Below are 18437 nucleotides of genomic sequence, written 5' to 3' on the forward strand. Positions count from 1 at the left end.
CTCTCTCTCTCTCTCTCTCTCTCTCTCTCTCTCTCTCTCTCTCTCTCTCTCCTTCACAAATATTTAATATGACACCAGTGGAGAAAGTAACAGAGAAAAGAATTTTCCCTTGCACTCATGCTGCCAGGTGATTTTCCCAACACATATGACGTGTCCTGAGATCATTTTGCACTAGTGTGTGCATTGGTGCCATTTACCTCACAAGATTCCAAGACACTCTGACCTTCAAAAATAGAATTTCAGTTTTGTTGGCCAACATCCGAGGACTGGCTTCTTATGGAAAGCGACGGCCCTGCCGGGAACCCCACTCCTGTGGGCTGGAACCCTGAGGACATGCCTCCAGGAGCCCACACATCCTGCAAAGGGGGCACCGGCAGAGGAATGTGCAAAGGGGCCTTTGGGCATTCTGGGCCTACTGGTGGAAGCAGATAGGGAAGATAAGCTTAAGTAATTCCCAAAAGAAAGCGGTGCCACCTTGGCTTGGCTCTCCGACTGGGGCGAGGTCCCATTGGTGAGAGACAGTTTTGGGTACTGGCCGCACAGCGTCTTATGTTTTCCAAAAAGAACCTTTGCTTTCATAAACTGGGTCTCTGAACAAAGACCCAAGCATCTGACCAATATTTACTTTGCCACTCCCCCTTCCTGCTCCCACTCCGTCTTTGTTCCTCTCTCCCTCTCCAGGAGGACAACCAAGTGGCAGCCCCCTGGGAGCTGGGGGTGGGGGATGGGAGACCCGGATTCCAGAACAGAAATGCCAGAAGGCTTAGCTGCTGACACAACTGTCACTGATGAAGATAAAAGGAGTGTGAAGTGAATTTAGGCTGAAAAGAGTCAGGGAGGCGGCATTTCCCAGGCCTGCACCCCAGGTCCTGAGAGACGAGGGTCCCTCCCTCACTTTATAATGTCTTATTCCTCTCACCCCTATTACTAAAGAAATGTAATCATATTACCAATTTGGTAAGTAGAAAAAAGAAAAACAAACCATTCATAATTCCACTACCTTAATACAGTTCCTGATAGTTCACTGGCATAATTTCTTGCCAGCATTTTTTTTGGCGGGGGCGGGCATCAGGGGAGCAGGTTTGCTTCCTGTTTGTTGCTTCACTGTCTTGGGCTGAATCTGATATAAAAATATATTCTCACTATCATAGATTCTGTATTATTTCCTGGGTTCTAATCTCCATCATTTTCTGGGTTGGATTTCGGGCAAGTGACCTAACTCCTGCTTCATTTTACCATTTGGTTAAATAAAGATAATAATTGTACCTATCTTACAGGGTTGTTACAAGAATTGCATGTAAATAATAACACAGGTTATTTATTATATGTCATGTGCTCCAGATGGTGCCTGACATAATTTAACTGCTTAATATAAAATTATCTCTTTACTATCTGAAAATCTCACCAAATAGTATATTATTTCAGTATATTACTACTGCTAAATGCTAAAGCTTCTAATATTTTCCTATTATAAATAATGCATAGAGCCACAGCAATCTTGACCAAAAAGAACAAAGCCGGAAGCATCACTCACCTGATTTCAAAATTTACTATAAAGCTACCGTAATCAAAACAGCATGGGGCTGGCACAGAAACAGATACATGAACCAAAGGACTAAAATACGGAACTCAATAAATCCACACATTTACAATTAATTGATGTTTGACAAAGATGCCAAGAACACGCAACAGAGACAAGACAGTCTCTTCAATAAATGATGCTGACAAAACTGGATATCCACAAGCAGAAAAATGAAATCAGACCATCATCTCACACCAGATACAAGAATCATAGCAAAGTGGATTAAAGACTTCAACATAAGACCTGAAACTATAAAACTACCAGAAGAAAACTTAAAAGAACAGCTCTATAACAATGATTTTTTTAAAAACATATATGACTAAAAAGCACAGGCAACAAAAGTGAAAACAGGCGAATGGAATTATATCAAACTAAAAAGCCACTGCAAAGCAAAGGAAACTATCAACAGAGTGAAGAGACAGAAAACCTACAGAATGAGAGCAAATATGTGCAAACCACACATCTGGGTAAGGAGTTAATATCCAAAATACACCTAAAAATTCAAATAAATCAATAGTAAGAAAACAAATAACTCAATTTAAAAATGGGTAAAGGACCTGAACAGACATTTCTCAAAAAAGCTCAACACCATTAATTATCAAAAAATGGGCCAGGTTCGGTGGCTCAACCTGTAATCCCAGTACTTTGCGAGGCCGAGGCAAGTGGATTGCCGGAGACTGAGGGTTCAAGACCAGCCCAGGCAACTTGGTGAGACCTCATCTCTACAATAAATCAAAACTTAGCCGGGCGTGGGAGCGCATGCCTGTAGTTCTGGCTACTTGGAAGGCTGAGGAGGAAGGATTACCGGAGCCCAGCAGGTTGACGCTGGGGTGGCTGTGAGCATGTCACTGTATTCCAGCCTGGGTGACAGAGCGAAACTCCAATTCGGAAAAAAAAAAATTATCAAAAAATGTAAATTAAAACAAAGAGATATCATTCACAACGGTCAAAACTGTTATTATGAAAAAGATGTAAGATAATAAGTATTGGTGAGGTTCTGCAGAAAAGAGAATGCTTATATGCTGTTAATGAGAATGTAAATTAGTACAGTCATTCTGGAAAACAGCATAGAGACTCATCAAAAAAATCAAAAACAGAATTACCGTATGATCCAGGACTTCCCCTGTGGGTCTGTAACTAAAGAAATGAAGTCAGTACGTTGAAGAGATATCAGCATTGCTATGTCCATTGTAGTATTATTCACAATAGCCAAGATATGGAATCAACCTAATTGTAGCATTATTCACAATAGCCAAGATATGGAATCAACCTAAGTGTCCATCAGTGGATGAATGGATAAAGAGAATGTGGAGCATATACACAATAGAACATGATTTGGCCTTTAAAAAGAAAGAAATCCTGTCCTTTGCAACACAGATGAACCTGAAGGACATGATGTTATATGAAATAAGCCAGGCAGAGAAAGACAAATGCCACATGATCTCACTGATAAGTGGAATCTAAAAAAGGCTTACTCAGAGAAGCAGAGTAGAATGATGGTTACCAGAAGCTAGAGAGACATTGCCTAAAAAAATTAAGAAATAATGCACTGAAAATTAATTATGTTTATGTATAACACTTATTTTATTTTTTATACTACTTTCAGAGGCTAGATTATCAGAAATAAAATAAACAGATTCAAGAATATAAACTTTTTTTGAATGTTTTTGTTTGTTTGCTTTTTGAGTTGGGGGTCTCACCCTGTCACCTAGGCTGGAGTGCAGTGACACTGATCACGGCTCACTGCAGCCTTGACCTCCTGGTCTCAGTCAATCCTTTCGCCTCAGCCTCCCAAGTAGCTGAGACTACAGGTGTGTGCCACTACGTCTGGCTACTTTTAAGCATTTTTTGTAGAGACAAGTTCTCACTATGTTGCCTAGGCTAGTCTTGAACTTCTGGACTTAAGCAGTCCTTCCACCTGAGCCTCCCAAAGTGCTGGAATTACAGGCATGAGCCACTGCGCCTGGCAATTTTCTAAGTTTGATATAGATTATTTATTCACAAAGGATTTGCACTGCTATCAGAAACATATACTGATGCCAGCAAGCATCTTATATAATTATGAAAATATTTGCACGCATCATATGGAATTATAAAAAAAATCAGAGGAAATAATTTATGGGTTCAAAAACCTATGTAGCAAACTTGACAAATTACCTAATCTTTGAAATTCACTTATTGTTTTCTTTTTGCCAAAAACAAAAGGAACGCCAAAATTCCTACTTTTTGAGTGTTTACTATCTCCTCCATAAGGGGGCGATACTAGCCAATGGAAGGCCTAGAGACATTTTTCTTTGGTGTGGGGAAGGAGTGGTTACCACCACAAGGAATACTCACTTTTGGACAGCACTTTGTGATGTACAGTTGTCTGTTTCTCTGATCCTTATAGCAATCCTGCTTCCTTTTTTTCCTTTCTTTCCATTTTCTTTTAAGTCTGGGTCTCACTCTGTCACGCAGACTGCAGTTCAGTGGCACAATCATAGCTCACTATAGCCTTGACCTCCAGGATTCAGATGATCCTTCCACCTTAGCCCCTTCAAGTAGCTGGGACTACCTGGGGGGCTAGGTAGTCCGAGGACACATGCCACCATGCCCGGCTAATTTTTTCACTTTTTTTTTTTATAGAGATGAGGTCTTGCTACATTGCCCAGGCTGGTCTTGAACCCCTGGCCTCAAGCAATCCTTCCGCCTTGGCCTCCCAAAGTGTTGGCACTACAGTAAGCCACTGCACCTGGCCTCTGCTTCCATTTTAACAATGAGAACTTCAAAGTTCAAAGAAATTTTAGGACAGACTTGAGTCATTTAGATGGAGGAAAACAAAGCTCACCCACAGCTTGGGTCTTCTACTCCCAAGGGCAATGCTGCTTCTGTTTGGGCAGGTTGGAGGGGGGCCAAGAGAGACAGGCAGTGCTTAATTAAGCCAATCCTGCATCAACCATGGACTATGGGTTAGAGGCAGCATGACCTAAACTTGTGTCTCTACCACATGCAGTCTCAGGGATCCTCAGGTAGTTATCCCCTTGCTATGGGCTTCTGAGACCCTGATTCTGCAGGGCTGAAGGAATGGCATTTCTACAGGGTCCTCAGAAATGAAATCAGACTTTGCAGCAGCTGGGGAACAACTCCAAACCACCCCTCGGCTCACTCCTAAACTCTTCAGGGGAGACTGTCAAGAATTCAGCATCATACACGGACTAGCATCTCACCTGAGAGTTCATGAGTTGCAAAGCTGGGGAACTAAAAGGGAAAAATCTGCTTTCTGGAAATTTCTCATAACAACTATCATTTTCCGTTCTTTTTATTTAATTTTATAACATTGAATGGAGACAGTCACTGAGGATACTGACAGATGAATGCTGGGTGAGCAAATGCTATCCATATTGTACCGTCTGATGGCTTGTGAGCCTGAAAGAAGGTGTAAGTGACAGTAAAATCAAAACTGTGTGTCTCTATCTCAGCACGAGAAAAATTTGCTGCTTCTAAGTTGCTTCCCACCATTTCGTTCATTTAGACTTAAGGCAGGGAGAAGTTCCTTTGACCCTTTGCTTTGGAGAAATATACTACAATACATATATTTTAAACCCCAATGGCAGTTCCTTGTTCTAATAGAGAAAAAAAAAATTAACAAACTTTGTAGTAATGACTGCCACCCCGTGGCCAAACATAAAACTGTCGCTCAAAAAGTCTTCAACAGCTAAACACTGGGAACCCTATGTGGCCGCTAAAATTTTGGTGCATTGTATAGTTGATATATTTCCCTGGAAAATTCTGCATCATATATACTGTACTCCTTGGACTGCTGATCTGTTTCAGGTTAATTTCTTGTTTATGACGTTACCTGATCACTGATGAGAACTTTACTTATGTGGAATCACAGGAATTTCCTTTTGTAGGTCAAGTTCCTTTGGAGTTGGACAGGAGATACTTCTTGCTTCATCAGTAATAATGGAACAACAGCCACCACATGACCAGACTAGGCTCACCAAATACGAGTCAATGGCCTAACTCCAAGGTTATCAGCCATTCAGATGATCTAACCTAACGTCCTAGGAAACCCTCCGATCTTTGGCTCCAGGCTTAGGAAGGCTATCTGAGTGGTAACCTGACCACGCTTCTTGATGCGTGGTGTACATGGTTCAGGAGGCTAGAGCTCGAAACCCCGGTAGGCAACCAGTACCATCTACCAGTCATCCCTCTCAAGCCCGAGCTGTAAGCCCCTCCTCTCGAGGAAAACAGTCAGGGACGAGGGTGAAGGCCGAGGAGGGCTCTCACACTCGCAGAGTAAGGGGCACAGGAGACTCTCCAAGGATACTCCAGACAGCAGAGCAGGCCAGGGGACCTGGGGCACTACAGGAACCAAGGAGCCCCTCAGAGAAAAAGCAGAGAATTAGAGCAGGGTGACAGGGACAACATGGGCTTCACGCCTGCAGAAGCCACTGAGGACTAATGGGGAGGAGAGGGGGCCTTGAGAGCACAGACCATGATGGGGAGGAAGGAGTGCATGGGATGCCAAGGCCCAAGAGGCCATCAGCTTCCTCCCCAGTTTTTTCTCCCCATATGCTGGGGCAGGGTGAGAGTCCATGTTGGCATCCCCTCCAGTGCATCCTCCTGTCTCCCACTTCCAGTCCCCCCTGCTCTACCCATCCCCCAGGCTGCTCATGGGTCCTTCCCAACACAAATGTGAACACGAGCGACCCTTGAATATAAGAGAAAACCCAGCTTCCTTCAGAGCCAGAGAAACACAAGTGAGAACTCCAAAGACACCATTTTTCTATTAATAGTATTTTGAATCATCAAAATGATAGCATGTTGTGAAGGGAGGGTAGGGGAAACAGGCCTTCTCGTCAAGTTTTCGGAGTATGAATGTAGACATGTGGTACAATGAGTGGTTAAGAGCCTGCCTGGATCGTGCAGTCAGATTGCCTCACATCAAAACCCACTCTGCTACTTGGGCGTTAACTTCTTTGTGCCTCAGTTTTCTTATCTGTAAAATGGGGTGATGTTCAAAACTTACTTCATAGGGCAACTGTAAGGATGAAATGAGCTAACAGACATAATGCACTTAGAGCAATGTCTGGTATACAGGCCATGAAATGCCAGCTGTCTTTAGCTACAATGGGGACGGAGGCAATTGGACTCAATCAAAACCTGAAATGCACATACCCTTTGACCAAGTAATACTGCTTCTAATAATGTGTCATGTAGAAACACCAGCAGAAGCTCATGAACATAAAAGTACAAGAAAACTCACAGCAACACTGATTGAAATAAAAGGCTAGGTGCACTAAATACATAGCAATGGACAATAAGTTCAATAATCGTGGTGGCATGGTCTTAAAATGGAATACTATGCAGTCATTAAAAAGGAAGCAGATAGGTATATACAAATACAAAATAATTTCCAAAATAAACTATGATATCTTTGTCAAAAAAAAAAAAAAGGTAAGAATCATGGGCAAAGTACACTGTCATTTGTGTGTGTGTTTTTTAAGATAAAGATGTCTGCATATGCATGGTGTGTCTATATGCTTTTGTATGCAAAAAATTCTTTGAAAGGCTATAAATAAAATGAGTAATAATTATTTCTTATAGAAAAATTATATGAATACTTAGAGAATATGTATAACACCTACTGCAAGACATTCGTTTTTCATAGTTACAAAGTGCAACTGTTAAGACATTTTCTCTGCTTCAATTTCTCCCATGACTTTCCATTGCTCTTAGGTCTAAAATCCCTTAACATAGCCTGCATGGCTCTGGCTAGCCTGGTCTCAGCCTACCAGGCCCCTCCTCAATCTCAAGACACTGTGTGCGCTGAGTTTTACTCGCACCTGATATTTTACCTCATCACCAGACCCACGGATGTGCTGCGGACACTGTGTGGCATGTTCACCTTCATTCTTTTTGCCTAACTTATTCTAACTCACCGCGCTGGTTCCAGCTTAGCCATTACTTCCCTCAAGAAGTGTATTGCCAGCATCCCTGGCCAGGTCAGATACCCTATCCAGCTCCTCTGGCACCCCCTACGTCCCTGATGGCAGCAGAGCCAAGGACTGTGCTCAGAATTCACTCACCCTGAATACCTTTTGATAGCAAGTACTCTGGCACAATGGAGGCAGACCCTCTTGGTGCCTTTTTAGGAGTCATCTTCCCTCTTCATGGATACCATCAGCCCAATTTTAAGCCCAAATCAAAATGAGCAGCAGAAGGCCCTGCCCCAGGGGATGAATCAAGGTTGGTGTAAGCCAATCATGGCACACCAGCTTATCTTGGCTACATCATTGCTCTTCCCGCCTTCCTTGATGCTAGAAGCAGTTGGCCCAAATCTACATCTTCTTTCCCTGATAAAAGGAGAGTGATCCACGCAGCCCTTCAGCCTCTGCCCTCTGCTTTCTTTTTTGGATGCTTTCATGTCAAGGTGTACTGTGTAGGCTATAGCAAATACCCTGAGACCCCAAGGGGAAGTCATGCCCAATGTCACTGAGCAACAAATCCAATCCTAGCCTTGTTACCACCAGACTTCTCACTATGTGAAATAACAAGAAAAATGTTCAAACTAACGACCTAAATACATCCTTTCTGTTTATCATTTAAATCATTATTAGTTAGGCATTCCATTAACTGCAGCCAGAAGCACCCCTAAATGCACACCATCATAGGACAGAGATTCGAATTCCAAGACCAGGCCATAGGTCTTCGTTTAAGGCCAGGAGCAATGCCTTAGGTTATTCCAAATCACGGTGCCCCCTCTGGGCCCTCTCAGACCCCTCTCCCAAACTCTTGTGCCCTGGTCAGAACCAGTCCAACATTTAGGAGCAGAGTCATGGCCAAATTTACCAAGATAGTCAGCTCATGGCATTTGCTCTACTCTTAGCCTTCAGTAACCTTCACTTACCTCCATTCACCTAGAGAAGACATGCTTTCCAATCCTAGAACACACACCCTCAAGGCAATCCTTTCCCAGAATAGCAAGAAGGGAGGGCTGAATTCACTAATTTCAATTTTTACCTCAGAGGTCATCAAGAGTTGTCAGTAGCCAGGCATGGTGTCTCATGCCTGTAACCTAGCACTTTGGGAGGCCAAGGTGAGAGGATTGCTTGAGCCCAGAAGTTCAAGACCAGCCTGGGAAACACAGTGCTACCTTCTCTCTTAAAAAAAAAAAAAAGGCTAGGTGTGGTGGTACATACCTATAGTTGACCACCTACTTGCGAGGCCCTGAGCCTAGGATGTCAAGACTGCGGTGAGCCATGATCATGTCACTGCACTCTAGCCGGGCAACAGAGTGAGACCTTGATTTAAAAACAAACAAACAAAAGCCTTCATATGGTCCTGCCTTGGGAACCCATTCCAAAATGGTTTCTGATACTCAACTTAATGAAATCTTCAACATCTTGCTGTCTCAGCTCTTTAAGAAAACAGGCTGTTGGGGTCGTGAACATGGTTCATACTCACAGGGGTCTGAAAACAGCAGAACAGCTGCGTGAGGAAGGGGTGGTTGCGGGCCAGGGACAGGATCCTCTTCTCGGTCATGGTGCACTCCACGTCGTCGTCCTGCAGGATCACATCCTTCTTCAGCACCTTCACAGCGTACAGATCTCCTGTCTCCTTTATTTTGGCGAGCATCACCTGTGTCAAGGCAAGAGGAAAGGCATGCGGGAGTCCTCTTGGGAGTGGGAACTCAAGGGACGAAGAGAAGGACGTGTAAGAAACGTGAGGGGACATACACAGACACACCATAAGCATAACCTGCCTACTTCAACCCAGACAGTTCAAGCCAGGACTCACCTTCCCAAAACTCCCCTTCCCCAACACGCGAATGAACTCAAAGTTGTCGATACCAAGTCGGTTGGGAGAATTCACCCCGATCCCATTTCCTTCTTTGCTGCTTTCCTTTCCCTGTCGTCTTAGGGTCGATCTGGAAACGAGTTTCTGCAAAGAAGAGTGGGGAGACCGTGAGTCAGAAATGGCAGCATGAGATCAAAGCACCTACGGGGGAAGAAGAAGACCCACTGGCTGGGAGCAGGCTCAGTCTCAAGCTCCAGCATCACACGTGGGGAAAGATTAATTCAGCCTGACGATGAGCAGGTTCCGCAACTTGGAACTGCCTTGGCATTAGCTCCTGGTCCAGACTCTGTATAAAAAAATCGTGTACAAATACATCTGAGCCATGGAGTTACAGCTTGTGCTCAAATGGAAGCTCATGGCAACACAAGTGCCTTCCTCTGGTCCCTCCAGTCTCTTTCCTCAGGAAGGTCAGAGCCCCAGGGCGCCACCTCGTGTCCACTTCTTACAAAGAGTAGTTTTCATGTTTGCTCAGAGAACCAACTAACTATCTAAACGAGTGAACAAAGCAATGGTTTTTACACATTTTGAACCATATAACAGAAATAAAAAGTCAACGTAAGTATTGGAACAATGACCAAAAGTATGGAGGATAAAATTTAAAATTCCCCCAATCCACCAGCCCCTTTCAAATATCTATGTGTATGTGTATATATGCCCCCCAAAGTATACACATTTTAAAAGATGTTATCTGTAAGTATTACTTTTTTAAGTTGAATTAAATTACGGTAGCAGTGTGTAGTATGACATTCGCTCAACCATGCTTCCACCATTTTCTTTGACTGTGCTGCCTGTTGCATGTGACGCTAGCATGCATTTGATTAATGCCATCTTTTGAGCTAACGTCATATTTAAAATGTGTATACATTTTTGGCACCCCCATACATATGCACACATACATATATCTACACACACATATATAATACACATACATATATTTAAATAATGCATGTTTTTATACTTGGTTAATTTTTAGAAATGTCAGCAAATTTCTGTTTCCTCATACACATTTTCATTTAAAAACGTGTCAAGTACATCTGTCATACTTTTAAATATCTTTCAAGAACTTGAGTTTTCATGGTTCAATATTCCATTTTATGGATATGATCACACTATCACAATTTATGTGTTAATTCCCCTGCTATTGGAAATGCAAGTCATCTCCCGTTTTTCACTATAGTCAGTAACACCAGAGTGAACATACCTGCATGCAAATCTTCAAAACAGGGTGATTAAGATTCCAGGTTCTGAAGCAAGGTGCCTGGACTCAAATAACAGCTCTGACACCTCACCTGTGACCCTAAGTAAGGTACCTACCTACCCACCCTTTCCCTGCATCAGTTTCCTTTTCTGACAAAGGGGAGGCTATAGCATCTGCCAAATGAGTTATTAAGAGAAGTAAACGAACAAATGCATATAAATCACTCTGACTGGTACCTGGCATAGCCTATAAACTTAGGCTATGTTGTCATCATTATCATCATCTATTTTCTAAGATAGCTTCCTGCAAATGGAGTTCCTTGTGCCAAAGTGTTAATTTTGAAAATGTTTGGTACACAGCCAACTTGCCCTCTACAAAGACTACTCAATGTACACTCTGCTCAGCATAATGAGAGTTCCAGTTTCACTACACAGAATGGGAAGGAAGTATGGCCACCTCTGTCGGTCATTCAATTCCATCCCACTGCGTACACTGAGGACACGCCCTAAAGCCAGGGGGACTTTTGCAGATGGTCCACCTTGAGCTACTGCCGGGACAGTGGTTCACGCCTGTAATCCCAGCACTTTTGGAGGCAAAGTCAAGAGGATTGCCTGAGCCCAGGGGTTCAAGATCAGCCTGGACAACTTGGTGAGACCTTGCCTCTACAATAAATCAAAAAATTAGCTGGGCATGGTAGCACACACCTGTAGTTTAACTACTTGGAAGGCTAAGATGGAAGGATCGCCTGAGTTCAGCAGGTCAAGGCTTGTGGTGGCCTTGAACATGCCACTGCACTCCAGTCTGGGTAACAGAGTGAGATTCCAACTCAAAAAAAAAAGATAAGCTACCACTAGACAACAGATCAAAAGTCCACAGGCCCTGAACATTAGTCACATTAACCCAAAGGAGATAAAGGCAGTCACTGGATACTGCTAGGAGAAGGAAGGAGGGAGTAGGGTGGGGAGCACATGATAACACAAAGGGTACCTGATATACTGCCAGGGGGATCGAGGGCCAGTTAGAAGACCAAACTGCACCTGCATGCAGCCTACTAGTTAATCCTCACTTGTACCCCACATCTCTATTAAAAAAAAAAAGTCTTGCCGGGCTCGGTGGCTCAGCCTGTAATCCCGCGCCTTTGGGAGGCTGAGGTGAGTGGATTGCCTGAGTCTGCGGGTTCGAGACCCGCCTGGGCAGCGAGACCTCATCTCTACAATAAATCAAAAAAGCAGCTGGGTGTGGTAGCGCACGCCTGTAATTCCGGCTACTCAGAAGCCTGAGGCGGAAGGATCGCCGGAGCCCAGCAGGTCGAGGCTGCGGTGGCCGGGAGCGGCCACTGCACTCCAGTCTGGGCCACAGAGTGAGACTCCAACTCAAAAAAAAAAAAAAAAAAAGTCTCAACATCCTGAACTTTTGGCCTATTTAGATTTTTTTTTAAAAAGCCTTATGTGGGGCAACTTCTAGGCAATGTTTACAATAAACTAACCCTGCAGCAGCCTAAACTACAAGGATTTTACTAACTCAATGAAGCAGTGATAGCAAGTTATAAAATGGATCGTCTTTAAAATCCATAGGTTTTAATCATTTCTCTTCCAGATCTCTCATCATAAGTTTTTTAAAGATAAAAAAGTACCAGCTTAATTTCACTTCCTCCACTTAATTACTTCCTCTAGTTGGGCTGGAACTGGCTAGAAAACTCTATGCCAGTGTTTCTCAATTTTTTTTAACCCATTCTTCTCTTTTGACAGGCTTAAAAATTCTCTCTGCTTAATATTATACTGTCAAATGCCAGTTAATTTTGTTTTTCCCACTATTAAATATCATATACTAAGGATACTTGGTTCAAATGACAAGTGGCACTGCCCATTCCTAAGGATTGTGTCATGTGGCCTATCCTATTCCCATCATATTTTAGAAGCCCTGGCTCAGGCTGAAATCCCTCATATCCGCTCTTCTGGAAGGATCATCCCAAGCATTAGAAATCCCCCTTGTTGTCTTAGCATCCTGCCCGCCTAGCCACAAGACAGACAGACTAGCTGGACTCTTCTGTGCCTTCCTGAAATCAAGAAACACATTGTCAACAAAAGGCCCTCATCTACTAAGCAGGAACCTTTCTACGTAAAGGAAATGAGGTGGTTAATACTGACATTTTCCAGACTGTATGAACCTTCCAGTGACTGCATTTTCCTCCCTCAGTACCCAGAGATTATTTAACAGTTAAGTCTAGAATTTTCCTGAACAAGGTACCAAGTTACACCTTTCAGATCGAATAGCCATGTTTCCCAGGTATCTGCAGACCCTGACCAGGAAGGCAGCAGTGGGACATGGGCCTGGGAAGAGGCTGTGCCTCCATTGGATGACAGCAGATGGAGGTCATTCTGGGAGGCTGCAAAGCAAAAACATGTCCAGGGAGACTGGTCCAACTCCGCCCACTTTTGAGAGCCCAGAGGAAGGAACTCCTGTCTGCTGCTGAATGGCAGCGATAATTCACAATCCATAAACAAAAGCTGCAAAACTGCTGGCTTCCAGGGCTGCAGAGAACCTCAGAGGTTGTCAAGTTGAACTCCTTTAGAGATGAGAAAGCTGAGACCCATAGTCACCGGTCAATTGCCCCACCCTGCCCCGGTCAAGAGCATAACCCAGGCCTCTAGGTTCTAGGCGTCCATCAGACCACACTCACAGGAAGCTGATTTAAAGAAAGCAAGATCCTTCCCCTGTTTCCTGCTTATATATCTACATGCTCATTATTTCTTGTCATATTCACTGCACATACACTCTTATTTATGGAACAAAAAGCTCTTAAAAATGCAATATGTTGGTTGGCTATATTTGCTGAGATTAGGAACACTGATGATGCCACTCTGATGTTACTTCCAAATTGTGATTTGTGAAAAAAGCCAAGACTCACCGAGGTTGGAGAGATATTTCCAGGTTGGAGACCCATCCCAGCCAGGGTCTTGGCTAGCTCCACGGCATTGACCCCACAGTTGGGGGCCACGTTCGCTTGACATCGAATGTGCACATTCATTTTACATACTAGAGTAAAAGAATAACAGAAGTCACATTCAGAAAGAAACCAGGCCAACATGTGCCGCCGCAGAGCACTTCAATAACCCAGAAGATGATGACAGAGGAGTTACATAGGCTCAACAATGTCATTTTCTCACAAAATTAAACACACTAGTCATACATCCTGACATCTTACTCGTTTCTGTTTCATGCAGAAGCAGAGAACCTGGCACCCTAAAGAAGAACCAATTTCAAGTGCATTTTTTTCACCCTGACTCAAGGAAACATTCATCTGAACCACATGGAACAGTCATTACTGACTTGGTATAATCCAATATAAAAATTGAAATTAAAATTCACAGGCAATTAAATAATAAATAATTGCTGGGTGTGGTGGCTCATGCCTGTAATCCCAGCACTATGAGCGGCAGAGGCAGGAAGATTGCACGAGCCCAGGAGTTTGAGACTAAACTGGACAACATAGTGAGACCTCATCTCTACCAAAAAATAAAAATAAAAAATTAGCTGGGCATAGTGGCGTGTGCCTATAGTCCCAGCTATTCAGGAGGCTGAGGTAGGAGGACAGCCTGTGATGAGCTGTGATCATGCCACTGCACTCCAGCCTGGGTGACAGAGTGAGATCCCAACTCAAAAAAAAAGAATAAATAACAAAGAATCATGTCAACTGACTGCATTCCTTTCCTTCTAGCTCTCATGAGTGAAATAAAGGCAGCGGTCTGCGCGTTACATACACAACGCTGCTCACACAGGATGGAGACAGCGTTTCTAAGAGAAGTCTCCCACAAACTTTTCTTTCTGACTATTGTTGTGGTTGGGCGGCCCTCATGCACAGAGACCGGCATCCTGTGGGGCTGTGGTTCACAGCCTGTGGTTCTAACTGCTTCACGGGGCCTGGGGTTGGGGGAGGTACCTTTGAAAACTTTTTGAAGATCAGAGTTAATGGCAGTTGGAAGAGGTGAGCATAGCAAGCTAAGCTCCTGGGGTGCAAGACCTGGCTTGGGACAGCAAAGGTTGTCAGCAGTTGACAACAAAGGGTGTCAGCCGCAGAAGGAAATTCTGAGACAGGCCCTGCTGCCAGGAGGGGAAACTTGAGGCATCAAGCAACAAATTCCTGTTTCATGGAATCAGTCCATCTTTGGAAGCATGCACAGATTCTGGTTTGGTGGGGCCTCAGTTTGTGTAATTTAGGAGGCCCTCTTTAAGAAGAATACCAGGCCAGGCATGGTGGCTCACCCCTATAGTCCCAGCACTTTGGGAGGCTGAGGCAGGAGGATTGCTTGAGCCCAGGAGTTCAAGACCAGCCTGGGCAACATAGTGAAGCCTTGTCTCTACAAAAAAATCAAAAAACCAGCCAGGCGTGGTGATATGCATCTGTAGTCCCAGCTACTTGGAAGGCTGAGATGGAAGGATTGCTTGAACCCAAGAGGTTGAGGCTACAATGAGCCATGATTATGCCACTGCACTCCCCAACCTCTTGGGGGTGGGGGGAGAAGGAGGAGGAGGAGAAGAAGACCAAATCAAGTGGAAGCTTCAGGAGGGGCCCTGAGAACAGGCATCATTAACTTCATGGGCAATCCACCTCTCTTAGGAACACAGCTTGAGACACACATGCCTACGGGGACCTTTCAAAATCACCATGTGGCCATAAAACCAAACATGACAGACAGGCCTGGATCACTGCAGGTATGCTGTCCTTAGGTTGCCAAAGTCAAGAGCAGTGCAGAGGAGTCCCAGGTGTCCCAGGCGTGGCTCTGCAATGGCCATGTGAAAGCAGAAAGGGACTGTCCTACACCCAGGTGAGACCACCGAGCTACAATCAAGCAGCACCTGAACCAGCTCCCTGAAAGCTATACATGAGCTGGCTATTCTTCTGGTCATATGAAAAGAGAATTATTAAATGGTGTTCTAGAGAGATTGAAGAATTTTCCCTTCTTAAAGACAAATGAGGCTGGGTGCTCCCACCTGTAATCCCAACACTTTGGGAGTCTAAGGCAGAAGGATTGCTTGAGGTCAGGAGTTTGAGACCAGCCTGGGCAACATAGCAAGAGTCTGTCTCTACAAAGAATAAAAAACATTAGCCAGGCGTGGTTGTGCATGCCTGCAGTCCCAGTTTCTTGGAAGGCTGAGGCAGGAGGATCCCTTGAGCCCAGGAGCTCAAAGCTGTAGTGAGTTATGATTGTACCACTGCACTCCAGCCTGGGTGACAGAGTGAGACCCTGGTTCTTAAAAGAAAAAAAAAAAAGACAAGTGACTAGTCCATTTTTGCTGACAGAAGTAAGCTTGTCCAGTTGCACTCACACCATCTCTACTACATCCCTTGTCTTTCTCCCCCTGGTGACTCAGGATATGTCTGATAAGGTTTTTGGTGAAACCCATGGCCATCTCCATGGAGATGACTCAAGGCCAACAGTTCCCCAGCTCCCAACAGGGGACAGCCCTCACCCCTTCAGAGCCTTTGTGAAGGCAAAAGCTCTAAACCCTGGCTTTACTGGGCACTATTAGTGAGACGCAAGCTCACAGTCAAGGCTTCTGTGTTCTCCACCCCACCTCACCTCCACTCTCTATCAGTGGTTCATGCCTATAATATCTCAGCAATTTGGGAGGCCAAGGTGGGAAGATCGCTCGAGCCCAGGAGTTCAAGACCAGCCTGGGCAAAATAGTGAAAACTCATCTCTACAAAAAATCAAAAAAATTAGCCAGGTATGGTGGTGTGCACCTGTCGTCCCAGTTACCCGGGAAGTTGAGATGAAAGGATCACCTGACCCTAGGAGGTTGAAGTTGCAGTGAGCCATGACTGTACTCCAGCCTGGGAGACAGAGTGAGACTACAACTCAAAACAAACAAACAAAAACAAAAAAACACAATGTCTAGTCTTGAAAGCTGACTAGCTAGATCACTGAATTTAACATCTGGCTGAATGTTCTATCATTAGAATATCTGGGTGTCGATGTAGTTCTCTTTACACGCCTGACAAGGAATATGATGTTAATTGACAACATAGCTAAAACCATCAGTGCCGGGTCAGATTCGGAGTCTATGGAACTCTGAAAGTTTGTGGCATGGTGCTCCCATGAGGAAGTGGGTACCCGGCACCTCAGCCTCTCACTTTTACACTGAAGTCCTTGTCGCATTATTCCCCAGAGCAGCGAGCCGCAGTGATCACAGAACGTTGGCACTTTGTAGTTGTGGACACTGAACTTGTGTGGGATGTTGATTCCAAACCTCTGTTCAGCAATCTGTAAGAAGGAAACAAGAGGCAAAACTTCACACCAATGTCTTTTGTGCTAACTGTAATGGGAGCCTGCCAATTGCAAAGCGTCACTGTGACATCAGGGCTGGGTATGTTATTTTACGGCACTCAGCCTCGATTCATTACTCAGGTCTTACTAGGCAGACTAAGCACATTTTCAAATGAACAAGACAAGACAGAAACTTGGGGTACATATTAGATCACTCATCATTTGGGGAGTTGCATAGTAATTAAGAGTTTTCATCCTTTATACTCAGGCTATATTTCCCTTCTTGTCAATCCTCTCACACCCATGTCTATTTCCTAGAAGTTTTAAACTTCAGGATTGAATGGGTCTTTTACATATGATACACACTTGTTATCAAGTTCTTCTAGACTTTGTGTCAGAGGAGGGGAAAAAAGAATGCACTCAAAAGACATGGACCCAACAGAAGGAATTCATTCCAAAGTGACATTAAAGCACCAACACATGCAGCCCTGGCATTTGTATTCTGGCACTCTGAGTGCAAATGTCCTGATTTAATCTCACACACTGTTTCCAGCAAATACTGACACTAGGCGCAAGCTCTGTAGTCTGCATCCCAATATGACGCAGTAACAACAGACCTGCATGTGACAAGGAGGAGGGCAACTCTTACTCCTCCTGGGACTTTTCTGGTCTCTTTCTTATAAGCGTTATGGCACAAAGCTCCATATCTCCTTGTTAGCAACCCTGTATGTGTACTAGAAAGAACCACTGAGTTCCAGAGTCAGACTTTCCAAAGCATCTGTGAATCACAACTGACACAACTGGACAATTGCTAATTGTCAGCAACACCCACCCCATCTGCTTTCTACCTCCAGAATGTAAAATGCTTGCCATTTGCAGCTGAACACAGTGCCAGGGGCAAGAATGAAGCTCAAGCTTTTACATACAGATTCACATCCTCCCTGGAGTTTCTAAAGAGGCCAGGGGAGGCCAACAGTCTCTTTGGTAAGCACAATTTAAAAAATAAAAAATAATTTTAAAAAGCACAATTTACAGTTATCAACACACTGGTCACACCAATTCTATTTTGTTTAACACTCACTAAAACTACATGATGAAGTATTGATCTTGTTTTGAGATTGAGGCATAGAGAGGTTGTGGGCCTTGCCAGAGCTTAGAGAGGACACAGCCAACAGAGGCTGGACCCAGCATTGAAATCCACAATGTCAGACACCAAGCTCAGGGCTCCTTCCATTCCAATAAAACTTTCTCTGCATTAGTAGAATGCATCCATATAGCTTATACCCAGCTGACCACTAATGGGGTCCTTGCAAGGACAGTCCTTGCTACACAAGTACAGAAAGACAAATGCCATGATACAAAAAAAGGGAGGAAATGTCGATTCTCATACTACCACTGATTTCAACAAGAAGTAGGTGGGAAGTAGGGGGGAGGCAGAGAGAGAGAGAGAGAGAGAGAGAGGGAGACAGAGACAGAGAGACAGAGACAGAGAGATAAGAGAGAGAGAGAGAGAGAGGAGAGAAGAAGTGGGAAGGGAGGAAGG

The 18437-nt window shown here is 44.2% G+C and overlaps 1 protein-coding gene across 1 annotated transcript in view; it reads right to left on the reverse strand.

Annotated features, from left to right (window-relative positions):
• The window catches only part of PRKCH (protein kinase C eta), a 236760-nt gene that overhangs the window by 91573 nt on the left and 126750 nt on the right, over positions 1-18437 (reverse strand). Inside the window, exons 6-9 of the mRNA XM_008070387.2 lie at positions 16762-16891; positions 13534-13661; positions 9368-9511; positions 9035-9208 (exon numbers count right to left, since the gene is read on the reverse strand). Of these exons, the coding sequence (XP_008068578.1) occupies positions 9035-9208; positions 9368-9511; positions 13534-13661; positions 16762-16891 (576 nt within the window). The remainder of the gene's footprint in view (positions 1-9034; positions 9209-9367; positions 9512-13533; positions 13662-16761; positions 16892-18437) is intronic.

This window comes from Carlito syrichta, unplaced genomic scaffold (genome assembly GCF_000164805.1).
Source record: "Carlito syrichta isolate Samal-C Ts95f unplaced genomic scaffold, Tarsius_syrichta-2.0.1 Scaffold313381, whole genome shotgun sequence".
Taxonomy (NCBI): domain Eukaryota; kingdom Metazoa; phylum Chordata; class Mammalia; order Primates; family Tarsiidae; genus Carlito; species Carlito syrichta.